At 45.9% G+C, this 26,342-nt stretch overlaps 1 protein-coding gene across 3 annotated transcripts in view; it reads right to left on the reverse strand.

Annotated features, from left to right (window-relative positions):
• LOC141098596 (opsin-5-like) overlaps positions 1–26,342 on the reverse strand; it is a 105,090-nt gene that overhangs the window by 16,547 nt on the left and 62,201 nt on the right. For all 3 annotated transcript variants that reach the window (XM_073586521.1, XM_073586520.1, XM_073586519.1), the window contains exons 2-3: positions 23,652–23,945; positions 14,874–15,205 (exon numbers count right to left, since the gene is read on the reverse strand). In XM_073586521.1, the coding sequence (XP_073442622.1) occupies positions 14,874–15,205; positions 23,652–23,945 (626 nt within the window). The remainder of the gene's footprint in view (positions 1–14,873; positions 15,206–23,651; positions 23,946–26,342) is intronic.

Consider the following 26,342-nt stretch of genomic DNA (forward strand, 5'->3'; position numbering starts at 1 on the left):
AGGAAAACCCCGCCTGGATCCACGCATCGCATTGCAGGAAAAGGCCTTCATACCAGAAGATACACCTGAGCTGGAATGATGCTGTGGATGACCTCCCTGACTGAATAAATTACCTACCTGAAAGAGAATACACATGCACTGACTGCATAGACTGCTAACTAAGAGACTTTGATTACATTGTACCACACCCCCTTTAGGGACAGATCTCCTGACCGCCCATTTGCGAAAGTCTGTACAGAGGAGGATGTATGCACTAGGCATATGTCGGTCCACTGGCAGCATAAAAGAGTTGCAGCGCTTTGGGCCAGGAGCAGGATTTTAGGGCAAGTGATATCTAAGGGGGGATTGTTATGGAAATATATACGTATATGTATTTCATATAGATCTCACTTGCCTGCTATAGGCTATATACTCCATATACTGCTATATACTCATGTACTTTTATATATTCTTATATGCACACAGATACATATTCACAGTTTGAACCTTGCAACTAGTTGGTGGAAATGACCTACTGCCCCCCATGAGAGAGTCTGGGGAGCAGATGGTATCTTATGATAGCATTGTCTTGTGATATTTGTCCCAGACATAGAAAGAGGAAGTTTAGGCCAGATGTGCCAGCCGATATCAGAATATTGCTGACATTGTAAGACAAAGAGCAGTATATCATCTGATGCTTAAGTCACCTTAGGTCGACGCCCATATATGTTTATGCATTAAAACTGACCAATTAGCTAAGAAATAAAGCCTTTATGTTAATGAGTAGCCACACCTTTCTGTACAACTGATAAAACCAAGTATATTCAATAAACTTCCAGAGTTTTGCTGGGAGGTATTGCTGCCAACCAAGTCTGGAGTCTTTCCTTCCTTGAGCGCTCAATAAGACTAGAATTAGAATCTAATTAGGACAGGCCACAGTATGCACAGGGGTAAATCTACCCAAATCAAAAGTAAATCCATCCACAACAACTGTATAAAGGTGTACTTATATTCTCCATGTATGATAATTCTGGAACACATTTTCTTATAATTTGACATTGCGTGGGTCCTCCTTTTCTCAGGTAGAGAGTCAACAGGTCCTCGTGACCTAAATGGGAGTTTATTCAATGATCATGCCTAGGGAGGTGCATATACAGCAGATAGATAAATAGATAATATAGATAATAGATAGATAATAGATAGATAGATAATAGATGATTGATTGATAGATAGATAATAGACAGATAGATAATAGATAGATAAATAGATAGATAGATAGATAATCTATGCCCACGATCAGGAATTGCTGCGGTTTTGATGCAGTGTATTTATCCAGCGGCCAGATGTTACAGCATAGTAGATGTGATTTCTAGAAATCCCATGTCCACTATGTGTCCACAGACACCCGTGGATCGCTCGCAGAGACGCACATGTGGCACGTCTTTCAGAACTGCACCAGGTCAGTTTCTCTTGTACAGACGCCAGTCTCCGCAACAGAAATGTGATCAATAGAAACTATTGGATGCAGTAAATCCGCACGGCTCAGTGATCACATGAGGATTTACCTGGGTTCAATAGATGGCAGCGAAAATACGATGCATCCAAAACCTTGCTACTTCCAGATCGTGGGAACGTAGCCTTAGGGTGATTTTGCAAAATATGAAATTACTGCTGATTTTCAGAAGTTTGTGAACACAGTTATGGGCTCAGATTATAACTGCAGAAACGCTGATGAAGACATTAAAGGTTATTAAATTAATTTTCACATGTTCGGATGGAAAAGAGAACGGGAAAATATGTGATGAGTGTGGGAACGTCCTGTCAGATGGCCGCTCCTGTGTGACCCTTCATAGATTGATTTTGCAGCTGCCTCTACTCATCTTTCTTGGTGTTTTCCACAGTTTTCATCCATGGTAAGTAACAGGAGGCATTATGGTGGCACTATTATATTCGGGAGGCACTGTACTGCCACTATGCAATAGGTAGCATTAGGCCAGGGTCAGACTTGCGAGAAACTCGCACGAGTCTCGCACGTCAATACCCAGCTCAATGTTAATAGTTCCCTGTAACCTGGAGCACAGGGAGATCTTCTCTTATAGCTTGAGTATGCAGCCAATGAATAAAGGAGAGATCCAGCTCACAGGCAAACAGTGTTTCTTTATTCTGGAGAATATAGTACATACTGTATATAGTACTCATGATTAAGGGTGCAGAGACAACTGAAACGTGTAGATGCTATTGCTAGCATGAAGGTTTTATCCCAAATTCTTTGTGCTATATTCACCTTAATAAAGAAACACTGTTTGCTCTATCTCTCCTTTATCCACTGGTGGCTTGGTTATGCCTACTGCACAACATGGTGGCGGCTTAGCAAATCCTACAGTGAAGCATGATGGGGGCTTGATAATTCCTGTAGTGATACATTTCAGTGGCTTGGTGATTCTACAGTGAAGCATGGCAGAGGCTTGGTGATGTCTACAATGAAGCATGGCGTTAAGTCAGTGGAGCTCTTGTGCTGCTTTTCTTCTTCTCACACTGGAAACTTGGTAGCTTGTGGAGAGTCAATATCAACTTTTAGGATTGCTACTTCCAATAGAGTTCTAGTGCTCTTCCTCTCTGAAGAGACAATTTTCATATTTAATTTGCCAGAAGAGCATTGCAAGGCTTAAAAGTATCCTCACCTTGGCATGACAGGCTTGACATGTTATTCTTCGCAAGGAGAAATGATATCCCTTGGATCCAGGTCAGACGCCTCTCACCAAGCCAAACCAGATCTTACACTTTGCACTGATGAGGGGCAGTACCCTGAAACACAGTGTCTGCAAATTGAGATTCTGGTTTGGGTTTTATACTAAGTCATGTGACAAGGCTCGTTAAAAAGTCATTCTTGACTCTGAGGATTGCTACTTCCAATAGATGTCACTAGATAGAGTCCTAGTCCTCTTCCTCTGAGAAGAGACAATTTGTATATTTAATCAATTATCAGGAAATTGTAGGAGAAATGCCATGCAACCACACCTCACAGTCCACCAAGTCTTTGTTTCTGAAGAAGTCCTGAAAGATTCTGTAGTTGCCATCACGGTATCCTGACATGAAATCCATGGAAAATATTTGGTGGGATGTGTGAGAAGATGGCTTCATCATGTGAACCCGATAATTTTAGCCACCTGAGTTATATTGCCCATAAGGAATGGGTGGAGCTTCCTCGGGAACGCAGCCAGAAGAGAACACTGCAGTATTCAGTAAAAGTGGAATTCTTTTAGAATTTGGTTATATTAGTTGTGTTCAGCTGTTTTAATTGTTTGATTGGCTTATTGCAAACAGCGGAAAATTTAGAACTGCTGCTAATTATATGTAAGTAGGGTGAATAATTTTGATTGCAACTGTAATTTGGCCACCTTGAGTCTCCACAACTGGAGTAATATCCTAAATCTTGCTATCACCTCCCACACCTGATTGTATGAATAACGTAAGTTGTTCTGTGCTAAGAAGGAAACTTGAGATTTCTAAGGCTGAGTGCACACATTGTGGAGTATCCCGCGAATTTTTCCGCACAAAAAAACGCAGCTCTTGGTAGAAAATGTTTTTTAAGCGTTTTTGCCGCAGTTTTGATGCATTTTTCAGTGAGGTTTTTCCTGCAGATTTGTATGCTTTTTTGCAAGCTAAATAAAGATATCTTATTTAACGAAAAAAAAATTTGTGATGACATTTCTGTCCAACCTTCTCATTTACATTGGTCCAACCCACACTCCATTACACACATAGATAGATATATATATAGATAGATAGATAGATAGATAGATAGATAGATAGATAGATAGATAGATAGATAGATAGATAGCTGGATAGAAGGATAAATAGATGGAAGGATAGAAGGATAGATAGATGGATCGATAGATGGAAGGATGGAAGGATAGATAGATGAATAGATAAGATAGATAAAAGGATAGATAGATAGATAGATAGATAGATAGATAGATAGATAGATAGATGGATGGAAGGATCGTTACAGAAACGATATGGATGATCCTCACCAGTATAGAACAAAGACAAAAGAATCTAATTAATAAAAATATTGGAGAAAGAGAAACCAATCACAAACTAAAATGTTTCTATACTAATGCACAAAGCATGGGCAACAAACAAGGAGAATTGGAACTACTAACACAGGAAAAGAAATATGATGTCATTGGAATCACTGAAACTTGGTGGGACAATACACATGATTGGAATACAAGACTAGAAGGATACAACTTATTTGCAAGAAACAGACTTGATAAACGAGGAGGAGGTGTCGCATTGTATGTTAGAAGCTTCAGAGACTGGGAGTTCTGTGGAAACTGTTTGGGTAAGAATACAAGGACAGAACAATGGAAAGGACACCATTGTAGGCATTTACTACAGGCCGCCTGTGCAAGCTGAAGATATGGATGAACTCTTTATGCATCAAATGGCCAAGTTCTCCAAAAAATATGACATAGTTGTCATGGGAGATTTCAACTATCCAGACATTTGTTGGGAATCTCTCTCAGGCAAAACTAACAGCTCAAGGAAATTCTTATCCTCTCTTGCTGACAACTTTATCTTCCAAAAGGTAGGGGAGAAAACAAGGGGAACTGCTACCTTGGATCTAATCCTTATAAACAGGGAGGAAATGGTTGAGGAGGTAAAAGTGGCTGGGACCCTAGGAGGTAGCGACCATGCTATTTTAGAATTTTGGATAACTAGAGGAGGAAGACCTGTGAAGACTCAGACGTCAAGGTTAGATTTCAGAAAGGCAGATTTTAAGGGATTCAGAAAGAGAATTGGAGGGATCCAATGGCTGGATGTCCTTAAAGACAAAAATGTCCAGGAAGGATGGGAAATCTTGAAAAATGAAATTCTCAAAGCACAATTGTTAACAATTCCGAAAAGAGGGAAGAATAGGAAGCATTTAAGGAAGTCAGGATGGATGAACACAGAACTTAAGCACATGCTAAAAAGGAAGAAAAAAATGTTTATAAAATGGAAAGAGGGAGGCATATCTAAAGAAGAAAATAATGCTGTCTGCAGAACCTGCAGGGCACAAATCAGATTATCTAAAGCTGAAAATGAATTGAGGCTTGCAAGAGATGTCAAAAGCAATAATAAAGGATTTTGGGGATATGTCAAAAGTAAAAGAAAAGTCAAAAATGCTATAGGATTTTTACAGGATGAAAATGATGAAATGGTAAGACAGGATGTTGAGAAGGCCGAACTTTTAAATTCCTATTTTGCATCTGTTTTCTCTCAGAAAGGAAAAGTAACATCAACTGTTCTTCACTGTCCTATTAAGGGAATAGAAGAATCCAGGATATCTATAAACAGAAAGATAGTGAGGAAACACTTAGCTAACCTAAATGAATTCAAGTCTCCAGGTCCAGATGAATTACACCCCAGAGTACTGAAGGAGATAGCAGAAGAAATTTTTGAACCCCTCTCCATAATCTTTGAAAATTCTTGGAGAACAGGAGAAGTCCCAGAAGACTGGAGAAGAGCAAATGTTGTTCCTATCTTCAAAAAGGGGAAGAAGGTGGACCCAGGCAACTATTGGCCAGTGAATCTGACTTCTATACCAGGAAAGATCTTTGAACAAATTATTAAACAACATGTATGTCTGTACCTGGCTAAGAATGAAGTGATTAAACAGAGTCAGCATGGGTTTGTAACTAATAAGTCATGTCAGACTAACTTAATTTCCTTCTATGACGGAATCACTGATTGGTTGGATCAAGGAAATGCTGTAGATATAGTATATCTTGACTTCAGCAAAGCATTTGACAAAGTATCTCATACAATCCTTATTGAAAAAATGACTAAGTATGGAATGGACAAGGCAACTGTTAGGTGGATTCATAACTGGCTTAGTGATCGGACCCAAAGAGTGGTCGTAAATGGCTGCACATCCAGTTGGAAGAATGTCTCAAGTGGGGTACCACAGGGCTCTGTCCTGGGCCCTGTATTGTTCAACATCTTTATCAATGATTTAGATGAAGGAATTAAGGGTAAACTGATTAAATTTGCTGATGACACAAAGCTAGGAGGGATAGCTAATACTAGAGAAGAGAGAGAGAGAGGATTCAAAAAGATTTAAATAAACTGGAGAAGTGGGCAGCAACTAACAGAATGGTTTTTAACAGGGAAAAATGCAAAGTACTACATCTGGGCAATAAAAATGAAAAAAGCATATACAGAATGGGAGGAATAGGGCTAAGCAACAGCACATGTGAAAAAGACTTGGGTATACTAATAGATCATGGACTAAATATGAGTCAACAGTGTGATGCAGCAGCAAAAAAGGCAAATGCAATTCTAGGATGTATTAACAGAAGCATACAGTCTAGATCACGTGAAGTCATTATTTCCCTCTACTCCTCTTTGGTCAGATCTCATCTGGAATATTGTGTCCAGTTTTGGGCACCACATTTTAAAAAAGACATCAACAAACTGGAGCAAGTTCAGAAAAGAGCGACCAGAATGGTGACCGGTCTGCAAACCCTGTCTTATGAGGAAAGGTTGCAGGATTTGGGAATGTTTAGTTTGCAAAAGAGAAGACTGAGAGGAAACTTAATAGCTGTCTACAAATATCTAAAGGGCTGTCACATTGTAGAAGGATCAACTTTATTCACATTTGCACAAGGAAAGACTAGAAGCAATGGGATGAAACTGAATGGGAGGAGACACAGATTAGATATTAGAAAAAACTTTTTGACAGTTAGAGTGATCAATGAGTGGAACAAGCTGCCACGAGAAGTGGTGAGTTCTCCTCAAATGGAAGTCTTCAAACAGAGGCTGGACAGACATCTGACTGGGATGATTTAGCGAATCCTGCTTTGAGCAGGGGGTTGGACCAAATGGCCCAGGAGGTCCCTTCCAACTCTACGATTCTATGATTCTATGATTCACACATCTTAGAAGGGTATGTCTGAGGACCCAGAGTGATTCCGATATAAAAACTGCCCTTGCATCAGCCAAATTTCAGCTCAAATCCATTGCAGAAAGAGGTACAACTATCCGCTTCAATGACCTCAAGCCTCTCCAGTCCTTCTTAGAAGGTTGCGGATTTTTAATAGCCAACAAGCCTAGATTTGAGCATCAAATCCCTCCTCTGAGCTCTGAAGGGCCCGCTCAGGTACCACCAGCCAATTTGGAGCTCTGCCCAGGCTCTATGCCCCTGGCGGAGCAAGATTCGGATGAGATCGATATTCCTTTGCTTTTACGGCCTGCAGACAGTCCCCTGCCCCTGGCAGAGCCAGATCCGGATGCTTCGGATGAGGCTTCACTTTTACGACCTCTGGAAAGTTTTGAAGAAGGCCCTCGTTCAGAGACTGCCCACACAGGGGCCTGTTCTGACCCCATGGAAGATGAGGAGGTCACTGACGGTAGCGATTTAAGAATTCAGAAAAGGCAGTGGAAGGACAAAAATCGCACCGCTACAAAGATGGCCAGCTTTTATAAGCGCCACTCAATGAACGACGCTATGTTCAAAGGTATCTGCTCATACCTAACCATTACACATGGGGTTACAAACTGCCAACAGGAGGTCTCAAACGTTTCCAGGTTCCTCTTTGTGAACCCGAGAAGAGTAACCCTGGAGTACCTACTGAAGCCAAGTAAAGTCAATTAATTTTTTGAAAAACTCGGAAACCTCCAGCTATCGAAACAGACCTGCCTCAGAATGCTGAAGCATATACGGAGATTCACTGTCTATCAGATGAGGGCCACGGGACTGAGAATAGAAAAGCCAGAACTCTACAAGGCATGTGAGGTATTCTTGAGCCATACGAGGACCTACAGAAGACGTTGTACAAGGGCGCCTGCAGGGAGACTGTTAGTAAGCGGTAAACACCCTTCAAAATATCCCATATGTGGCTTGATTTTTGCCTTGGATGTTCAATAATTCCTCTTATTTTTTCCCCACAGGTACGATCTACTGAGGAAGCCGCTAAAATTGCCCGTGGACTGCCAGATTATTCTGGAGGAGGCAAGGCCAACTTTTCTAGCCAGCATAGCCGCTGTTGAAGAGGGCGGATCAAATGAAGAACGCCGGGAAATTGCACTCTACCTCCAGGCCCTGCTGGTTCTGAAAAATCTCCAGAGACCAGGTGTCATCCGTAACATGACGGTAAGTAGTCAGACACTGTGGGTCAGCGGTCTCCCATGCACCAGTTCAATAACTTTCCACCTCAGGTTTCAGAGTGGACCGAGAGGATCCATCACATGTACCACGGCAGACGGATGACAGTTGTCGGTGTGAAGACTCACAAATGTTCCACCACTCAGGTCGCAGCATTCATACTTTCAGAGGAAGAAGAATCGGTAAGGGAATCTCCAAGTCAGGGACCCCAGGCAACCCCACTCCACATGGGGAGCAAACCTCTCTCTTGTCCCTATGTAAAACCTGTCGGAGGGGTGCCATATGGCTCGAGATTATTTTCTTTTTCCTTTTTCAGTGGTTCAAAGTGTATGCAGAACATGTCCGACCTGTCTTTACCGCTGGCCAAAGGAAGATCACAAATTGCTTTGTGACATGTACGGGGAAGGCCATAGTAAATCCATCCTTGGGCCTCAGGCAATACCATTCGAGGTACGACGGCCACGAGCCGAATGGTGCATGGCCATATGTAGAAACAGGTACTGACATTATGTTTTCCTCCATAGCTACAACCTCCCAAACATCACTAGCCACCTAGTACGACGGATATGTGAAACCTAGACTATTTCACCATACGCCAACTGCGAAAAGCGACTGTTTGCACGGTACTTGGCACATACAAACGACATGGCTGAAAGAGTTTACCGGGAGAAGACTCTGACAGATGTGTCATGCCCACGAGTTGGTGGTAAATGCAGGAAAGAAGCATAAAGCCGACAATCAGTCACCAGTGATGCCTTCAACCAGTACATCAGAGAATGAGCAGGGAGGCAGTATGGAAATCGTTCCGGAGGTAACAAATCCTACTAACTGAACCAGTGAGTCGAAGAACAAGCTGGGACATGGCACAGAAGTAGATCCCAGGTATCCCTACAGACATATACGACTTGTCCCAATAAAGATAAAAAAGCCCCAGTGCAACTGTTAAACCATCGAGCCTGCTCTGAGGGGACAAGGTCAGAAGGGGCATCCGCCTACCAGAGCCCCCCTTCCCACGAGGACTCCAGATTTGCCCCACTGACATCTATCACCTCCAGAGAACCAGGGACCACCGAGGGAGGGTCTGGTCAAGCTCAGGTACCCCAGGATCGCTTCACCAGCTTGGGGATGGACCACCAGCCAAAGCCAGGGACTGAGAACCATCGAGCCTGCTCTGAGGGGACAAAGTCAGAAGGGGCGTCCACCTACCAGAGCCCCCCTTCCCACGAGGACTCCAGATTTGCCCCCACTGACAGCTATCACCTCCAGAGAACCAGGGACCACCGAGGGAGGGTCTGGTCAAGCTCAGGTACCCCAGTATCGCTTCTCCAGCTTGGGGTTGGACCACCAGCCAAAGCCAGGGACTGAGAACCATCGAGCCTGCTCTGAGGGGACAAGGTTAGAAGGGGCGTCCGCCTACCAGAGCCCCCCTTCCCACGAGGACTCCAGATCTGCCCCCCACTGACATCTATCACCTCCAGAGAACCAGGGACCACCGAGGGAGGGTCTGGTCAAGCTCAGGTACCCCAGGATTGCTTCTCCAGCTTGGGGATGGACCACCATCCAAAGCCAGGGACTGAGAACCATTGAGCCTGCTCTGATGGGACAAGGTCAGAAGGGGCATCCGCCTACCAGAGCCCCCCTTCCCACGAGGACTCCAGATTGGCCCCCACTGACAGCTATCACCTCCAGAGAACCAGGGACCACCGAGGGAGGGTCTGGTCAAGCTCAGGTACCCCAGGATCGCTTCTCCAGCTTGGGAATGGACCACCAGCCAAAGCAGGGGACCATGAACCAGCCAGCCTGCTCTGAGGGGACATAGTCAGAAGGGGCGTCCGCCTTCCAGAGCCCTCCTTCCCACGAGGACTCCAAATTTGCCTCCCCTGACAGCCATCACCCTTCAGAGGACCAGGGACCACCGGGGAGGGTCTGGTCAGGCTCAGGTACCCCGAGATTACTTCTCTCACTTGGGACCCACGACCAGCAAAAGTCACTTCTGGAGCTGTGGAAGTTCAGTCTATGCCAGAGTGTGCAACTTCCATACCAAGAGGGACCACATTCCAAGTCGCTTACCCGAGTCAGGGAACCAGAGAAACAACCGCCATCCATCGGGGTAGAGAGAGAGCACTCTCTCCTATATTCTGCCACAGGTGCGCATTACTATGTATAGGCATTGTGGGACAACGTCCCCACTTTAAGGGGATGAAGTCAGAAATGTATCCGACTTCCTGGAACTGTGCGGCGGAAGCGGCAGCCAGAAATTCCCTCATTCCGATTTTTTTTCACTTAGGTTTTTTCCCCGCAATTTTTTGCCTAGAATGTATTCCTCTAACCTCTACTAGCTCATAACACTTGAAATTTTTGAGCTAATTGAAATTACCAGCTTTTTAGAGCACAAAAACAAAAAAATTTTGAGAAAACAAAAGTAGTAAGAAAATGACCATCCGCACCGGGAACTGTTTTCGGTTTACCTCCAGGGAGGCCCCCCTGCCTGGAAGTCTGTCACGGCCACTTTTGTTCACAAAACACTTTTTTGTTCACAAAACTCAATTTCTTCCATAATTTAACTTTCTGCCCATAAACCACACACTCTACCCCCATCTAGGGCACTCTCACTTCGTTCCCCACAACATATTGACGCCCCTGAGTGGTGGGAGAAGGGGAAATCTGATTTTTGAACAAAAATCCAAAAATCTGTCTAAGTCCAAAAATCTTGAAAATTTGAATAAGTCCCAACGGTTCTTTCTGAAAAGTGTACCCAGGCTCCTGGAAGCCTCCTGGGTACACCTCCTGATATGCTCCCCTGCCTGGAAGTCTGTCTCATCTCGAAATTCTCGAAGTCCCAAAATTCGGTTTTTCACCCAAAATTTAACCTTCCGCCCAGGATCCAGAAATTTTACCCCCAGTTTGGGGGACTCTTTTGGGACACTCTCAGACATATATTTCACTCTCTGACTTCCATCGACCGTTACAGGGTGAATATTAAGCCCACCAACCGACCGCTGCAGGGCAAATATTAAGCCCACCAACCGACCATTAAGCCCCCTTCCGAATCTACTCAGAGTGGGTCTGAGCTGGGGGTCGGGAGTTCGCAGCCCAGCCGCGGCCAAAGTGCTCCACCTCGGTCATAGTTGTCCTGTCGAAAGAGACTGGTGATTTGTTACTGCCGGGCACGGCCTACGTCTGTCTGTCTACCGCCGCCAAGATCTCCATTGTCGCCTTCTGGAGATCCAGCACCCAAGCGGGATGATTCGTGGCTCGAGTAACCCAGGAATGTGCACCTCACTCGGGCAGCCAACCAGAAAGAGTCTCCTAGGAGACGTGGACCAAACGGTAGGGAACTCCTAGCTGGAGGGCTCGTCCCGGGGCTGGTATGCACAGAACATGGCCTATGTCTGTCCGTCTACCGCCAACAAGATCTCCATTGTCACCTTCTGGAGATCCAGCACCCAAGCGGGTGGACCTCACTAGGGCAGCCAACCAGAAAGAGTCCCCTAGGAGGCGTGGACTGAACGGTGGGGAACTCCTAGCTGGAGGGCTCGTCCCAGGGCTGGCATGCACAGAACACGGCCTACGTATGTCCGTCTATCGCCACCTAGATCTCCATTGTCGCCTTCTGGAGATCCAGCACCCAAGCGGGTGGATTCGTGGTTCGAGTAACCCAGGAATGTGTACCTCACTCGGGCAGCCAACCAGAAAGAGTCCCCTAGGAGACATGGACCAAACGGTGGGGAACTCCTAGCTGGAGGGCTCGTCCCGGGGCTGGCATGCACAGAACACGGCCTACGTCTGTCCGTCTACCGCCACCAAGATCTCCATTGTCGCCTTCTGGAGATCCAGCACCCAAGTGGGAGGATTCGTGGCTCGAGTAACCCAGGAATGTACACCTGACTCGGGCAGCCAACCAGAAAGAGACCCATAGGAGACGTGGACCAAACGGTAGGATTCTTTATGAAAAACGCACCCAGGCTCCTGGAACTGTTTTCTGTACATCTCCTGAGCAGCTCCCCTGCCTGGAAGTCTGTCACAGGTAAAAAATGTTCTAAGTCCACAAAATACATATCACTCACAGCCATGACGGGGTTCGAACACTGGTTGCCAGACTCACGACAGCAATGAAGCAAGCACTAACTGCTTCGCCACCATCCCTGTGGTTGAGTCTACCCTAGGGATGCCGTACACGTGATTATGACGGATGTATCTACTGAAGGATAGACAGAAAGATAGATAGGGTTAGGGCTAGGGTTAGGGCTAGGGTTAGGGTTACAGGACCTCTTTCCCGGCAGAGGGATATACATCGCGGAGGATTACCTCCGCCTGTCAATTCAGTGCTGGAGCCCCTGGAGAGCGGTCGCATCAGCTGATGCGGCTGTTCTCAACGGGAGATCGTCGTGGGGCCCTCAATATTAATTGGACTATGACGGAGAGGTAAATATAGGTTGCTTTATTATTTTATATTTATTACAGGAGATCGATGGCTTCGGGGACCAAGGTGTGTGCCGTGAGTACGTACTCTAAGTTATGTGTTGTATGTTATATGTTCTGTATGTTACATGTACTGCATGTTCTGTATGTTGTATGTTCTGTATGTTATATGTATGTTCTGCAGAAAAAAAGGCAGCAACACTTACCTGCCCAGGTCTAAGAACAAATGCACTGCAGGGTGCAGCCAGCCCATAAAGCAAGATGTTAGCAACACAGGTGCAAAATACCAGATTAACAGCCAATCTCCACCTACCCATTCCTGGAGGGGGTGACTGCCCGGTATACAATTGCACAAAAAAGGCCCGCATAGGGCACTGTTCACACAAGGGAACTACACAGTGTCTGGCTCACAGCCTATTAGTCATGCCCCTACTATTCGACTAGGCGGGCTGGCCAGCACACCCTCAATGCATCCCAGTGTGAACACCCCTCATACGAGACCAAAAGTGTTTGTGCTCGGCTGCACTCTGAAAATTATATAGTGTAAAAAATACACAATTAGTGAGGTATTAGCTGATATTTTGGCCAAAATACTTGAGCCCGTAAATTGCGCCAAAGTTCCTCACGCTTACGGGTCCCTACACTAAACTAAATAGCAAAGTCACTAAAGACTCAAAGTCTCCAAAAATTCATTTTTAAACAGCAGACAAAAAGGGAACAACACTTACCTGCCCAGATCTTGGAACAAATGCACCGCAGGGTGCAGCCAGCCCATAAAGCAAGATGTTAGCAGCCACTCTCCACCTACCCATTACTGGAGGGGGTGACTGCCCAGTATAAAATTGCACAATAAAGCCCCGCATAGGGCACTGTTCACACAAGGGAACTACAAATTCATTTTTAAACAGCAGCTAATACCTCACTAATTGTGTACTTTTTGCACTATATAATTTTCAGAGTGCAGCTGAGCCCAAACACTTTTGGTCTCGTATGAGGGGTGTTCACACTGGGATGCATTGAGGGTGTGCTGGCCAGTCCGTCTAGTTGAATAGTAGGGGTGTGACTAATAGGCTGTGAGCCAGACACTGTGTCGTTCCCTTGTGTGAACAGCGCCCTATGCGGGCCTTTATTGTGCAATTTTACACTGGGCAGTCACCCCCTCCAGGAATGGGTAGGTGGAGAGTGGCTGTTAATCTAGTATTTTGCACCTGTGTTGCTGACATCTTGCTTTATGGGCTGGCTGCACCTTGCTGTGCATTTGTTCTTAGACCTGGGCAGGTAAGTGTTGCTCCCTTTTTTTCTGCTGTTTAAAAATGAATTTTTGGAGACCTTGAGTCTTCTTTAGTGGCTTTGCTATTTAGTTTATGTTCTGTATCTTATATGTTGTATGTTCTGTATGTTATATGTATGTTCTGTATCTTATATGTTATATGTTGTATGTTCTGTATGTTATATGTTCTGTGTGTTATATGTTCTGTATCTTATATGTTGTATGTTCTGTACGTTACAAGTATGCTTTTTATGTTATATGTTGCATGTTGTTTTTTTTTTACATTTAACACATTAGCCGAATGATGAGACTACTACTGTCCCATCATTGGCTAATGTGTCAATCACTGTCAGGGTAGCAGGCATCTCCTGATGGGACTTGTAGTCCCAACGGACGATGCCTGCATACACATACATACATACATACATACATACATACATACATACATACATACATACATACATACATAGCCCCCCGACAGCCCAATGAACCCCGCAAACACCCCCGACAGCCCCACACGGACCTCTGACAGCCCGATGACCATCGCACAGGCCCCGCCAGACCCCTGGACAGCCCGATGAGCCCCGCAGACACCCGCACACACACATAAACGCCCAGTCACCGCCCACACACCATACACGCACACACTCACCTCCCACACTCCGCCCCCACTCTTCCCCCCTCCAGATCTGCAGCGTTTCATCCACAGCAAAGCCGCAGATCTTTTTGAGACCTGCGGTTTTGCTGTGGATCAATGCAAGCCAATGGGTGGAGAAACGCTGCAGAACCGCCCAAAGAGTTGACGTGCTGGGGAAATGAACCGCAGCTAATCCGCGTGGATTTTTCCGCAGCATGTGCACAGCGGTTTTCAAATCCCATTGACTTTAATGCTACTGTACAATGCAGCAGAATCTGCTGCGGACCCGCAGGGCCAAAAATGCTGCGGATCCGCGGGAGAATCCGCAACGTGTGCACATAGCCTAAATGACAAGTGCAAAGCATCCAACGAAAAAGGTCAAGAATAAAACAAGTTCCGCCATCACTCACCAGTGTCAGCTTCTTCTCCACTTTGGCTGCATTCGGCATCTTGTCGTAATGTTGTATCTCCTGGTAGGCTTTATGAAGTTTCCAGGCTATGGTCGTATAACAGGAGATGATTGTCATTGCCGGAGTAATCGTGCACAGGATGAACATGCTGACAATGAACGAGAATCCATTGGTGGAATTCTGGAACTCGGCCCAAGCAATGGTGCAAGAAATTCCGAATGGTTCTGGGCCGTAGTGACCCCATCCGACCAATGGGAATATTGCCCAGAGCAATGCGTACAGCCAGATGAACATGATCACGATGTATACTGCTTTTTTATTCATTGTATTGCCTGGAAATAGAAAAAAAATTAATGGAAATTGTTAATAATTGTTTCTATCACAGCACTGGAAATTGCAAAACGCGTGGGAACGATGTCATGTTCACATCAAGGCAACAATAGTGTTTTGCTAATAAAGCCATGTATCTATAAGAAGAGACCAGGACGGTAGTCATGGCCAAGGACACCAGGGCCTTGGTGTGCTGGCCTCCTCCCACAGAAAAATTGTCAGCTTCTATCGGTGTACCTGTTCGGGGTTCTGGTTCACCATCAGGAATTGTTGCACAGCTCCTGCACACTCAGCTTCTGTGCACAGGGTAGAAAGAACGGACACACATACCGGTTCAGATGCCAACCAAATGATTTTACTTTTCTCTTCAACAGTCCCGGACACATCAGTTACATTACAGTCCACTCAGCATTCCTCCTGCACTTTCCCTTTCCTGCTTTCTTTGTCCTCATTCACATTACAGGGTAGTAGCGCCCTTGGCGGTACTGCAGCTTCACTACTGTAGGACCTCAAGACATAGGGGATCCCGTTCATCCGTTTCATCCCGGATTTGCAAGCTTCAGCGCTATTTAAGATCTGCCACATGGTGAATATTCTGTGCCCTGCACGACTTTTGGACCACATATTTCTTCCCGTTCCTGCTGCTGTCATAAACTGCAATCTCCCGGGTGCTCTGGTCTTATCCAGCACTCATCTGACTGTGCCCGGGCTTTTCTTCTTCAAAACGTTGCATAGCTGCTATGGCGTCCTGGGCTTAGAGCCCTTGTGGACACTTCGGGCATGCTTGCCCTTCTCAACTGTTCCTATCTCCTTTACTTGCTTAACCCATAGCAGCTCCTCCTAAAGTTAACCTTATGTGAACTTCCTATAGCTATACCTAACAAGGCCCACCAGTATACCCCCATCTAGTGGCCCGCTATAGGACTACACTTACCCATATCTAGAAACTCTATACTAATAGTGCCCTCCTCTAATGACCCCAAAGGATGCACTGGCTTACCCTAATCTATACATTAATATACAGAACATAATATATTGCAATCTTTACAGTATGGCAACACATATATAATGTGGCAGTTCCAATGAGTCAGGCGGTAATACATGTACTCATGTAGCAGTACCGTTAGCATTGTACACATCAAATAATAACTTCTTAAAGGGGTGATCTTAAGGGGATGTCTTATTTCACCCCCTACATATCCATAAATGAAGAGATCGTGAAAGAAATATTCCTTTCTCTGGTGTCTTCTTTCTGCTGGCTATTTAAAGGGGTTGTGCAGCTTTAGAGACAATTTTATTTTCTAAATATCATTTTTATAATGGTGTTGGATTAAAAAATTTGCATATTTTGCCATTATTGCCTCTCTGCTCCTCTACTGTTGACTACAGAACTAAGAAATTACAGTATCAGTGAGCTCATTCTAATGATCCAATGAGAGAGTTTGAATCTCTTTTATGTGTCCCTTTTTCAGCTTCTTTCAGCTAATTTATGACCACATCAAAGTGAAATGTGCAGAGGGACAAAGAGGTTGTAGAAGCCAAACGGTGCAACATTTTTAATAAAACTGAATTTAGAAAATGAATTTTAGCTCCACACACAAGCATTTAAGAAAAAAAAAAATGGCCCCAAAAGTGGAAAATAATCTTTAATGCAAATTATGATATGGAAAAAAATGCAAAAAAAAAAAGTATTAAGTTACGTACCGGTAACGGTATTTTTCGGAAGCCCATGACAGCACCACGAGAGAGGGGATCTGCCCTATAGGAACAGGAAACCTACAGATACAAAAGGGCGGCACCTCTCCCACGCATCAGTTGGATTACAGAGCTTGAGAGGCTACCATGGTTAGTACACAACATATGATATATACAACCTATCTACCCTATTTAACCGAATTATTTCATACCATCTCCCACCTATGGTGATTCTATAAACAATCTTCTAAAGGAGTGCACCTCTATACGTGAACAAGGGAGGGAACTAAGGGTGCTGTCATGGGCTTCCGAAAAATACCGTTACCGGTACGTAACTTAATACTTTATTCGGACTCCCATGACAGCACCACGAGAGAATTACAGAGATGTAAACTAACTTAGGGAGGGACTACAGCCTGCAGCACCCTTAGCCCGAAGGTGAGGTCTGAGGAGGCACCCATGTCTAACCGATAGTGGTTAAAAAAGGTGGAAGGAGATGACCAGGTGGCCGCCTTACATATTTGATCAATTGATACTCCAGATCTCTCCGCCCAGGATGATGCCATGGCCCGAGTGGAATGTGCCCTCAGGTTCTGTGGAGCCGGACTGCCACCTGCTGTGTAGGCAAGAGAGATAGCCTCCCTAATCCACCTTGCTAATGTGCATTTTGATACTCTGTATCCTTTCCTGGAACCTTGGAAGGATAGGAATAATGCGTTCTCCTTCTTCCAAGGATCCGTGGCTGCTAAATATGTCAGTAAGCATCTTCTAATATCTAACGTCTGGAGTTTCTGCTCTTTAGGGTTGGTTGGGTTAGGGAGGAAGGAAGGCAGAACTATCTCCTGTGTCCTGTGGAATTGTGTTGCTACCTTGGGAAGGTATGCTGGATCTGGCCTTAGGATCACTCTATCCTGTAAGAACTCTGTGTAAGGAGGCAATCTGGAGAGTGCCTGTATGTCGCTCACCCTACGTGCGGATGTTATTGCTACCAGAAATGCTGTTTTAAGGGATATAATCTTTAGTGAGGCGGAATCTAAAGGTCCAAACGGACTTTCTGTCATGGCTGTAAGGACTAAGTTTAAGTCCCACGGTACGCATCTGTCTTTGTGTATAGGTCTCGATCTGGCCGCTGCTCTGATGAACCTTGCTACCCAATAATCTTTTGCAATATCAGCTGCAAACAGGGCCCCTAAGGCTGAAACTTGTACTTTTAGCGTGCTTGTGGAGAGACCCAATTCGAAACCTTTCTGGAGAAATTCCAGAATCTGTTTCGTGGGAATTCCATCTCTGATGTCAAAGTGAAAGGTGGACAGGAAGCGTTTCCAGGTCCTAGCATAGATATTAGTGGTGGTTAATTTTCTGCTTCTTAGGAGGGTGTCAATTAAGTTCTTGGAGAACCCTCTATTTTTTAACAGTGACCTTTCAAATACCACGCCGTCAAATGAAGTCCCGCTACTTGTGGGTGGCTGACTGGCCCCTGGTAGAGGAGATCCGGAAGGTTCGGCAATACCCAGGGATCGCCTATCGACATGGTCCTCAACCATGCGAACCAGGTCCTCCTGGGCCAAAAGGGGGCAATCAGTATGACTCTTGCCTGATCCTCTCTGATCTTCCTGACTACCAGAGGAAGAAGATTCAATGGTGGGAAGGCGTATGCCAGAGAAAAATCCCATCTTATCAGTAGGGCATCCACCGCCAGGGGATTTTCCCTGGGGTTCAGAGAGCAGAACAATCTTTCTTTTCTGTTTTTCCTGGTGGCAAAGAGGTCTACCTCTGGCTGGCCCCATCTGCGGACAATCTGGCGGTAAATATTTTTGTTCAAGGCCCATTCTCCTTGTCTTAGAGCCTTGCGGCTTAAAAAGTCTGCTCTTACATTGTCTTTTCCGCTGATGTGGAGCGCGGTCAAAGATAGACAGTTTTCCTCTGCTATCTGGAGGAGCCATTCTGTTATCTGCATCAGAGCGCTGGAGCGGGTTCCACCTTGGTGGTTGACATATGCTACCGCTACCTGGTTGTCCGAGTGTATCCTCACATGATGGCCCTGCAGGTAGATAATGAGTTTCTTGACTGCCCGCTCTATCGCCAATAGTTCTCTCTGGTTGGATGAGATTTCAGAATTAGAATCCCACTGGCCCTGTACCACTATGTCCCCCATATGGGCTCCCCAACCGAAGGAACTTGCGTCTGTGGTTATAATATGGGTTATCTGTGTTATCCAGGGCACCCCTGACGCTAGGTTCTCGCTCTCAAGCCACCATCTCAGTGATGTAACAGTTGAGGGGCTTAGACACATCCGACCTTGTAAGGAGCCTCCAAGGGCCCTGCTATTAAACAAGACGTCGTTTTGAAGGGTTCTGGTATGGAACTGTGCCCACCTTACTGCTGGGATGCATGAAGTTAGAGAACCTAACAGGGACATGGCCTGTCTGAGGGTCATAGATGGATTATCCATTGCCCGAAGGACCTGCTCCTGTATCTTTTGTATTTTATCTAGTGGTAGCAGGCACCGCTGAGTGTCTGAATTTAGTATCAACCCTAAAAATTTCTGTATCTTTAAGGGTTGGAGTCGGGATTTTTCGTAGTTTAAAATCCATCCCAGGTTTTCTAACCTGGATTTAGCTTTTTCTATCTGGGATTTACAATGACCCACCGATTTTCCTACAATCAAGAAATCGTCTAAATATGGAATGATTAAGACGTCCACCTCCCGTAAGTGAGCCATAACTTCGGCCACTAACTTTGTAAAAACCCTGGGTGCTGCTGAGAGACCAAAGGGAAGGGCTCTATACTGAAAATGACGTACTGTGCCCTCTACTGAAACTGCCACCCTCAGGAACTGCTGGAAGTCTGTATGGATAGGTACATGATAGTACGCGTCTTTCAAATCTATGACTGCCATAAAACAACCTTTAAACAATATTTTTATTGTTGTATTAATGGACTCCATTTTGAATTTATGATTAATCAAAAACTCGTTAAGGGAACGAAGGTTTATAATCGTTCTGAATGTGTTATCAGGCTTCTGGATTAGAAACAGGGGAGAGTAAAACCCTCTTCCTCTTTCAGCCTCTGGAACCTCTACCAGAACATTTTTCTGACATAGGCTCAAGACTTCCGCTTCTAAAGCCGCTTGTTCGAGATGAGAAGATCTTAAGGGGGTCAGTTTAAAGGTGTTCCGCGGGATCTGGGTAAACTCCAACCTAAGCCCGGTGGATATTACCTTACGCGCCCAGTCACTATTCGTAATCTGTGACCATGCCGGGAAGAAGGATGACAGTCTACCCCCTACGGGAACCGCTAGTCATTGGTTTGGTTTCTTTTGATCTCTCGACGAGCGTGTAAACATATAGCCCGTACCTCGTCTCCTTCTGTCTTCCCATCTGGGTCGATCTCTAACAGGCGAAGAGTTGCGCCTTCTCCCCTGGCCAAATCTCCTTCTACCAAATGGGCGACGGTAGGACGCTGATGATAGGTTTGGAAACTTTTTCTTGTCGTCCCCCGCCTTTTCAAGCAGCTCGTCTAGGACAGTCCCAAACAAATATTCGCCCTCACATGGAATCGCACAGAGCTTTGCTCTGGACTGGATGTCTCCCTGCCAGCACTTTAGCCACAGGGCTCTGCGAGCTGCGTTAGAAAGACCTGCTGCTCTGGCGGCCATTTTCACTGCATCCGCTGAGGCGTCTGCCAGGAAGGCTGCTCCCTCTTGGATGGTCGGTAGGGCCCCAAGAATTGTCTGTCTTGATGTACCCTGCTTTAGTTGTGACTCCAACTGGTCCAACCAGACCATCATGGACCTGGCCGTGCACGTTGAAGCCACTGCTGGTCTTAAGGACCCGGCCGCCATCTCCCAGGTGTTTTTTAGGAAAGTATCAGCTTTCCTATCTAAGGGATCTTTAAGGGCTCCCATGTCCTCAAATGGGAGCGAGGATTTTTTTGATGCCTTCGCAATGACAGCGTCTAATTTGGGGGCTCTGTCCCAAGAACTTACTGCCGGATCGTCGAAGGGGTATCTCCTTTTGAGGGCGGGTGGTAGCGACCCTCTTTTGTCCGGTTTTTTCCACTCTCTGTGGATCAGATCCTGTATTTTTTGATTCAACGGAAAGACTCTCCGCTTCCTCTGTTCCAGCCCACCGAACATGACATCCTGCATGGATAAATGGGGCTTAGGCTCCTCTACCTCCATTGTCCCTCTGACTGCTTTGACCAGCTTATCTACCCGGTCAAGAGGCAGACAAAATCGCCCCGAGTCCTCTTCTCCTGAGGAGGACGAGGGAGATGAAGCCTGGGAGTCTCTGCTTTTTCTCCACTCTATCGAGGAATCAGATTCCGCCGGGACCTCGCCCCTTAGACTTTGCGGCTGAGACAAGGACTTTAGGGTTTCCCTCATTTCTACCCTGACAATGTCTCTCAAACTCGCCGCTACTGCAGGCGACTCATCTGCCACCGTCTGCTGAATACAAGGGGGGCACAATCTTTTGAGGCACGCATCCGGTAATGGGCATGCACAGAGTGCGCATTCCCTATGCTTATTTTTAGTTGTAGCTTTCTTTCCCTAGAAAAGAAAAAACACAGAAGGGGGGTCCCGTCACTGAGTGAACTTTCACGAAGATCACTTACCAGTGCCACAATCAAGTACCGGAGAACGAGGGGGATTTCTTTCGGTCGATGCTCCTGTCTGCCTGGAGGAGCTCTTACGAGTGGACTGGTCACTTCGTCCCGCATTACTGTCACGGGACCCTTTCTTTTTCTGTTTGACCTGCCGAAGGTCATCCAGGGGCGGCAGTGATGTTTGCCGCTGCTGCCCTTGCTTCTGCCGCTGCTGCTGCTGCTCTCGATCGCTTTCCATTACCACTGCTGCTGCTGCTGCACACTGCTGCATGTAGTAATGTGGCCAAGGCAAGGAACCCTGCCCGGGTCCCGCCTAAATACCCCCTCCTCCGGTCAGCAGTATCCATGCCGCGCCCCTCCCCCCCCCTTAATGGAGCTCCCTACCCCAGCTGGCGCCCGAACTCGCGCCATCGGTGTTTCCGATGGGTGCCGCCATCTTGGAATTGCCGCGCATGCGCAGTGGCGCGCTGACCCGGAAGCGCCTCCTCCGCCCGCCCCCTGACGTCACCGCTACCCCGGAAACGCCGGAAGCCCCGCGGGACGCCCGGGAGCTTCGGAGCAGCGCCAGTCGCAGCCCCCTGCACAGCGCTGCCACCCATGTGCGCCGCCGGAGCCGGAAATCCCCGGGGGGGGTATACTTACCGGCGGCGGCTAAATTCCTGGAGACGGCCATCCTCCGGACGCCGCTCCCTGCTGTCCACGCCACCGCCGTGACACCCATCCTGGGCCACCGTGGCGTCTTCCAGGAAATCCGAACCAGGCCGAGGTAGGAGACCCCCTCGCTACCGGTGTCGGCTGGCCGGCCTGGGATCCAAATCTTCTGTAGGATCCCGTCCCCTCAGGAACAGGAAACCAACTGATGCGTGGGAGAGGTGCCGCCCTTTTGTATCTGTAGGTTTCCTGTTCCTATAGGGCGGATCCCCTCTCTCGTGGTGCTGTCATGGGAGTCCGAATAAATACAGGCTTTTGTGGAACTTAGAATTAGCAAATTTCTGTTTCTGCGTCTTAGTTTTTTCCTCCCCTTCTTCACAGAGCCATAACGTTTTTAGTTTTCTGTTCACATAGACATATGATGGCGGCTTCTTTTTTGCAGGGCGAGTTGTACTTTGGAATGACACCATTCATTTTCCAACATAACATACTTTAAAACAGGAAAAAAAACTTCCAAGTGTTGTGAAAACAGGCAATTCTGACATTGTTTTTTGGGTATGTTTTATTTCCACATTACATTGTGTGCTAAAAATGACATCAAAATATGATTCTGCTCATCAGTACGATTACGGCGATACCAAACATGTCCAGGTTTATTTTTTATTATTATTTTAGTGGTGAAAAAAAAATCAGAAAAAAAAAATCTGGGGGGTTGTGTCGCCATAATCCGAGACCTGTAACGTTTTAATTCTCCAGTCGACTAAGTAACGGCATATGTTTTGCAGGACGAGACATACCATTTTAGGACAGATGTGACATTTTGATTCCTTGCTACATCATTTTTCGAGGTATTGAAGCAACAAAAAAAAACATAATTTTTTGCGTTCTTGAATGTTTTTCAGTTACGGTGTTTACCGATCATCTTAATTATATTTATATTTCGATAGATCTGACTTTTGTGAACTCGGTGATGCCAAATATTTGTATATTTTTTTATCTTTCTTTTTAATGGGGGGAAAAAAGTGGGCAATTTGAACTTTTACATTTTTCTTCATGTTTTTCAAACTTTTTTTTACGTTTCACTGTACTTGTTAGTCCCCTTAGGGGATTTGAAGCTGCAACTGTCTGATTGCTTGTCTTATATAGAGAGAAACCACAATACTGCTGTAGTTAGTTAAAATCACGGTGTCTTTTGAATCTCGCTAACAGGGTGGGTTCCAATGAAGCTCCGTAATGACAAGCACGGAGGTTTACAACCAACCCAATGCTGTGATACCAACCCATCAGCGATCTTCGCGCCACCTGCGATTGTTAGAGGCAGATCCTGGATGCAACTCACAGCCATTACCTGCCAGGTATGGCGCGGGCTCACCCGGTGACCCTGCTTCATACACTGGCTGCCATCTTACGCCCTACATGTACAGTAGATGTCGATAAGGGGATAAGTACTTTCTTTTTTCCACACATGTATTCAATAAAAGCTAAGTTACTCACGGTTGGTCGTAGTTGTGCTGAACATGAGATATCGGATCACCGCCATTGCTGTTAAAGTCATCATATTTGCCACTCCAAAAAAGAATCCCATGAGGGCATAATACAGGCAGGTGGGATGCCCCCCGATCCATGCGTGATTCCAGGCGGAGGCAATGGCTAGAGGGAACATGCTAAGTGCCATGCCCAGGTCTGTGGCGGCCAAGTTTATAGACAGGAGATCGTGCAACTTCAGGTGGGAAGAGCATTTCACTGATGTAGCGAGCACGACGACGTTACCCACCATGCTCAGAATAGCTGGAAATGACAGAAAATATATGTAAGTTATATGTAAGTTGCTGTCTGCAGTGTCGCTCCTCTGTTAGTCCTCCTGGAAACATTTGGGCCCCCTTAGCTCCCTCACATATCTCATTTAATAAATACTTGCATTCCCAAAATTATAACATTATATTTGCATTAAAAAAAAACTACATTGAAGTGTTCCCTTTGTTATTCCTCCTGGAAATGCATTAATTAGTACATTGACAACTGGGCGTTGTTATTCTCCATGTCAATAGGATCCAATCAGCTCTGAAATGCAAGTGCACCCCTTATTGACAAATGGAATGGAGACACCCAATAAGGTTAGTTTCACACTAGTGTATGGAGGTGCTGTGGAGGGATGCGGACTTCCTCCGTGAAGCTCCGCCCATGGCCGCACCTCCTCCGGTCAGCTCTGCCTCTGTCGGCATGCGGCCTACGTACCCTATCTTTAGCATTAGGTATGCAGGTCGTGCTGATGTATGCGGATGCCTCCGCATGCATCGTTTTGCCGGTGCGGCGACCTGCGCCGAACACAACATGTTGCATTTTGGTGCGGTCGCCGCATCGTCAAAACGACACATGTGGAGGAATCCGCATACATCAGCACGACCTGCATACCTAATGCTAAAGATAGGGTACGCAGGCCGCATGCTGACAGAGGCGGAGCTGGCCGGAGGAGGTACGGCCAGGGGCAGAGCTTCACGGAGAAAGTCCGCATCCCTCCACACCACCTCCATACACTAGTGTGAAACTAGCCTTACCGATGTATTTCTTTATACATTTCTTGGAGGAACAACAAAGGAACATCACAAAGCATATTTTTATATATATACTAGCCGAAGAGCCCGGCGTTACCTGGGCATAGTAACTAACTGCCATCCCGCTCTCTCCCTCCAAAGCCCAGCTCTCCACCCACCATCCCACATTCTCCCTCAGCAGCCCTGCTTTCTGGTCCATTAGCCAAAACCACATGGACCAGGGCTTTTCCCACCGCACACCTGTTCTCCTTTTTACTGTAGGCATAATGCTACTCAGACAACACAGGGTGAGGGTAAAACAGTGTGGCAATACACAAAATAGGCGGATAACTATGGATGAGTGAGCACTAAAATGCTCGCGTGCTCGTTGCTCGGGTTGAGTAAATTGGAATACTCAGGTACTCAACCCGAGCAACAAGCCTAATGTCAATCTGGGAAATCCGAGCTTTATTGCCGCGACCCCCTCCGGAGATCTTTCTAGGGTATCAAAACGTCAGAAATGTATGGGGACAGTGCACAAATGACATAGGAACATCATGGGAATCGCCACTGGAAACATTTCTGACTCCTAGGTCACTGCTGTGACCAATGATGTCAGAGTGTGATGCCACTTTTACAGGCGCACACAAAAACAAAAACAAAATTGATTTTACAGGGAAATATGTTAAGGGACATCCTTTCCAGGGTAATAATTTGTATTTAAGGCAAAAGAAATAACCCCGCAAAAAATGTTCCTCCACCACTTTGGCTATGTTCATATGTAATGTTTTTGATGCGTTTTCCAACGTTACCATTGCTTTCAACCAATACTAATGCATTTACTGGGAAATGTCATTGTAGCATTTAACAACCTTAGCTGGCTATGTGGTGTGTGACACATTATCATACACATTTTGTATCATTTATGAAGGAGGGACTCTTAAAGTCACAAAGCCTATTTTATAGGGGCATCATTCGGCATTACTATTCTTAAAGGGCCATTATAAAACAGTGTGTCTCCTATACAGTTATTACCTATGCATTGTGTGTGTGGGCTGCCAAAAATTAGGATGCACCCCAATACCCCTTTCTCGAGATGTACAGGAGGGCCTCCTGAAAAAATGTTCTTATTATAAGAAAGTGGGTCTCCCATAGTGTTTGCCTATGCATTGAATGCAAGGCCTGCCTTGCCCCAAAGTTACACGCACCCCAATAACCCTTGGAACAGACGTCCTGGATGGCCAGATGAAACAAAAGTTCCCATTATTTTTCATTTGGTACTGCCATACTGTTAGCCTATGCATCGAATGCAAGGCCCGCCCTGCCCCAAATTCACATGCACCCCAATAAGCCTTTAAACCCACGTACTGGATGGCCACAGGAAAACCAAGTTCACATTATTCATTTGGTTCTTCCATACTGTTAGCCTATGCATTGAATGCAAGGCCCGCCATGCACCAAATTCACACGCACCCCAATAAGCCTTTCAACAGACGTACTTGAGGGTCTCATGACACAAATGTTCCATTTAGAAGGAAGTGGGTCTCCCATAGTGTTTGCCTATACATTGAATGCAAGGCCTGCCCTGCCACAAAGTTACATGCACCCAAATAAGCCTTTGAACCCACATACTGGGTGGCCATAGGGAAACCAA

Source organism: Dendrobates tinctorius, unplaced genomic scaffold (assembly GCF_039654945.1).
Source record: "Dendrobates tinctorius isolate UK_male_01 unplaced genomic scaffold, ASM3965494v1 ptg000093l, whole genome shotgun sequence".
Lineage (NCBI taxonomy): Eukaryota > Metazoa > Chordata > Amphibia > Anura > Dendrobatidae > Dendrobates > Dendrobates tinctorius.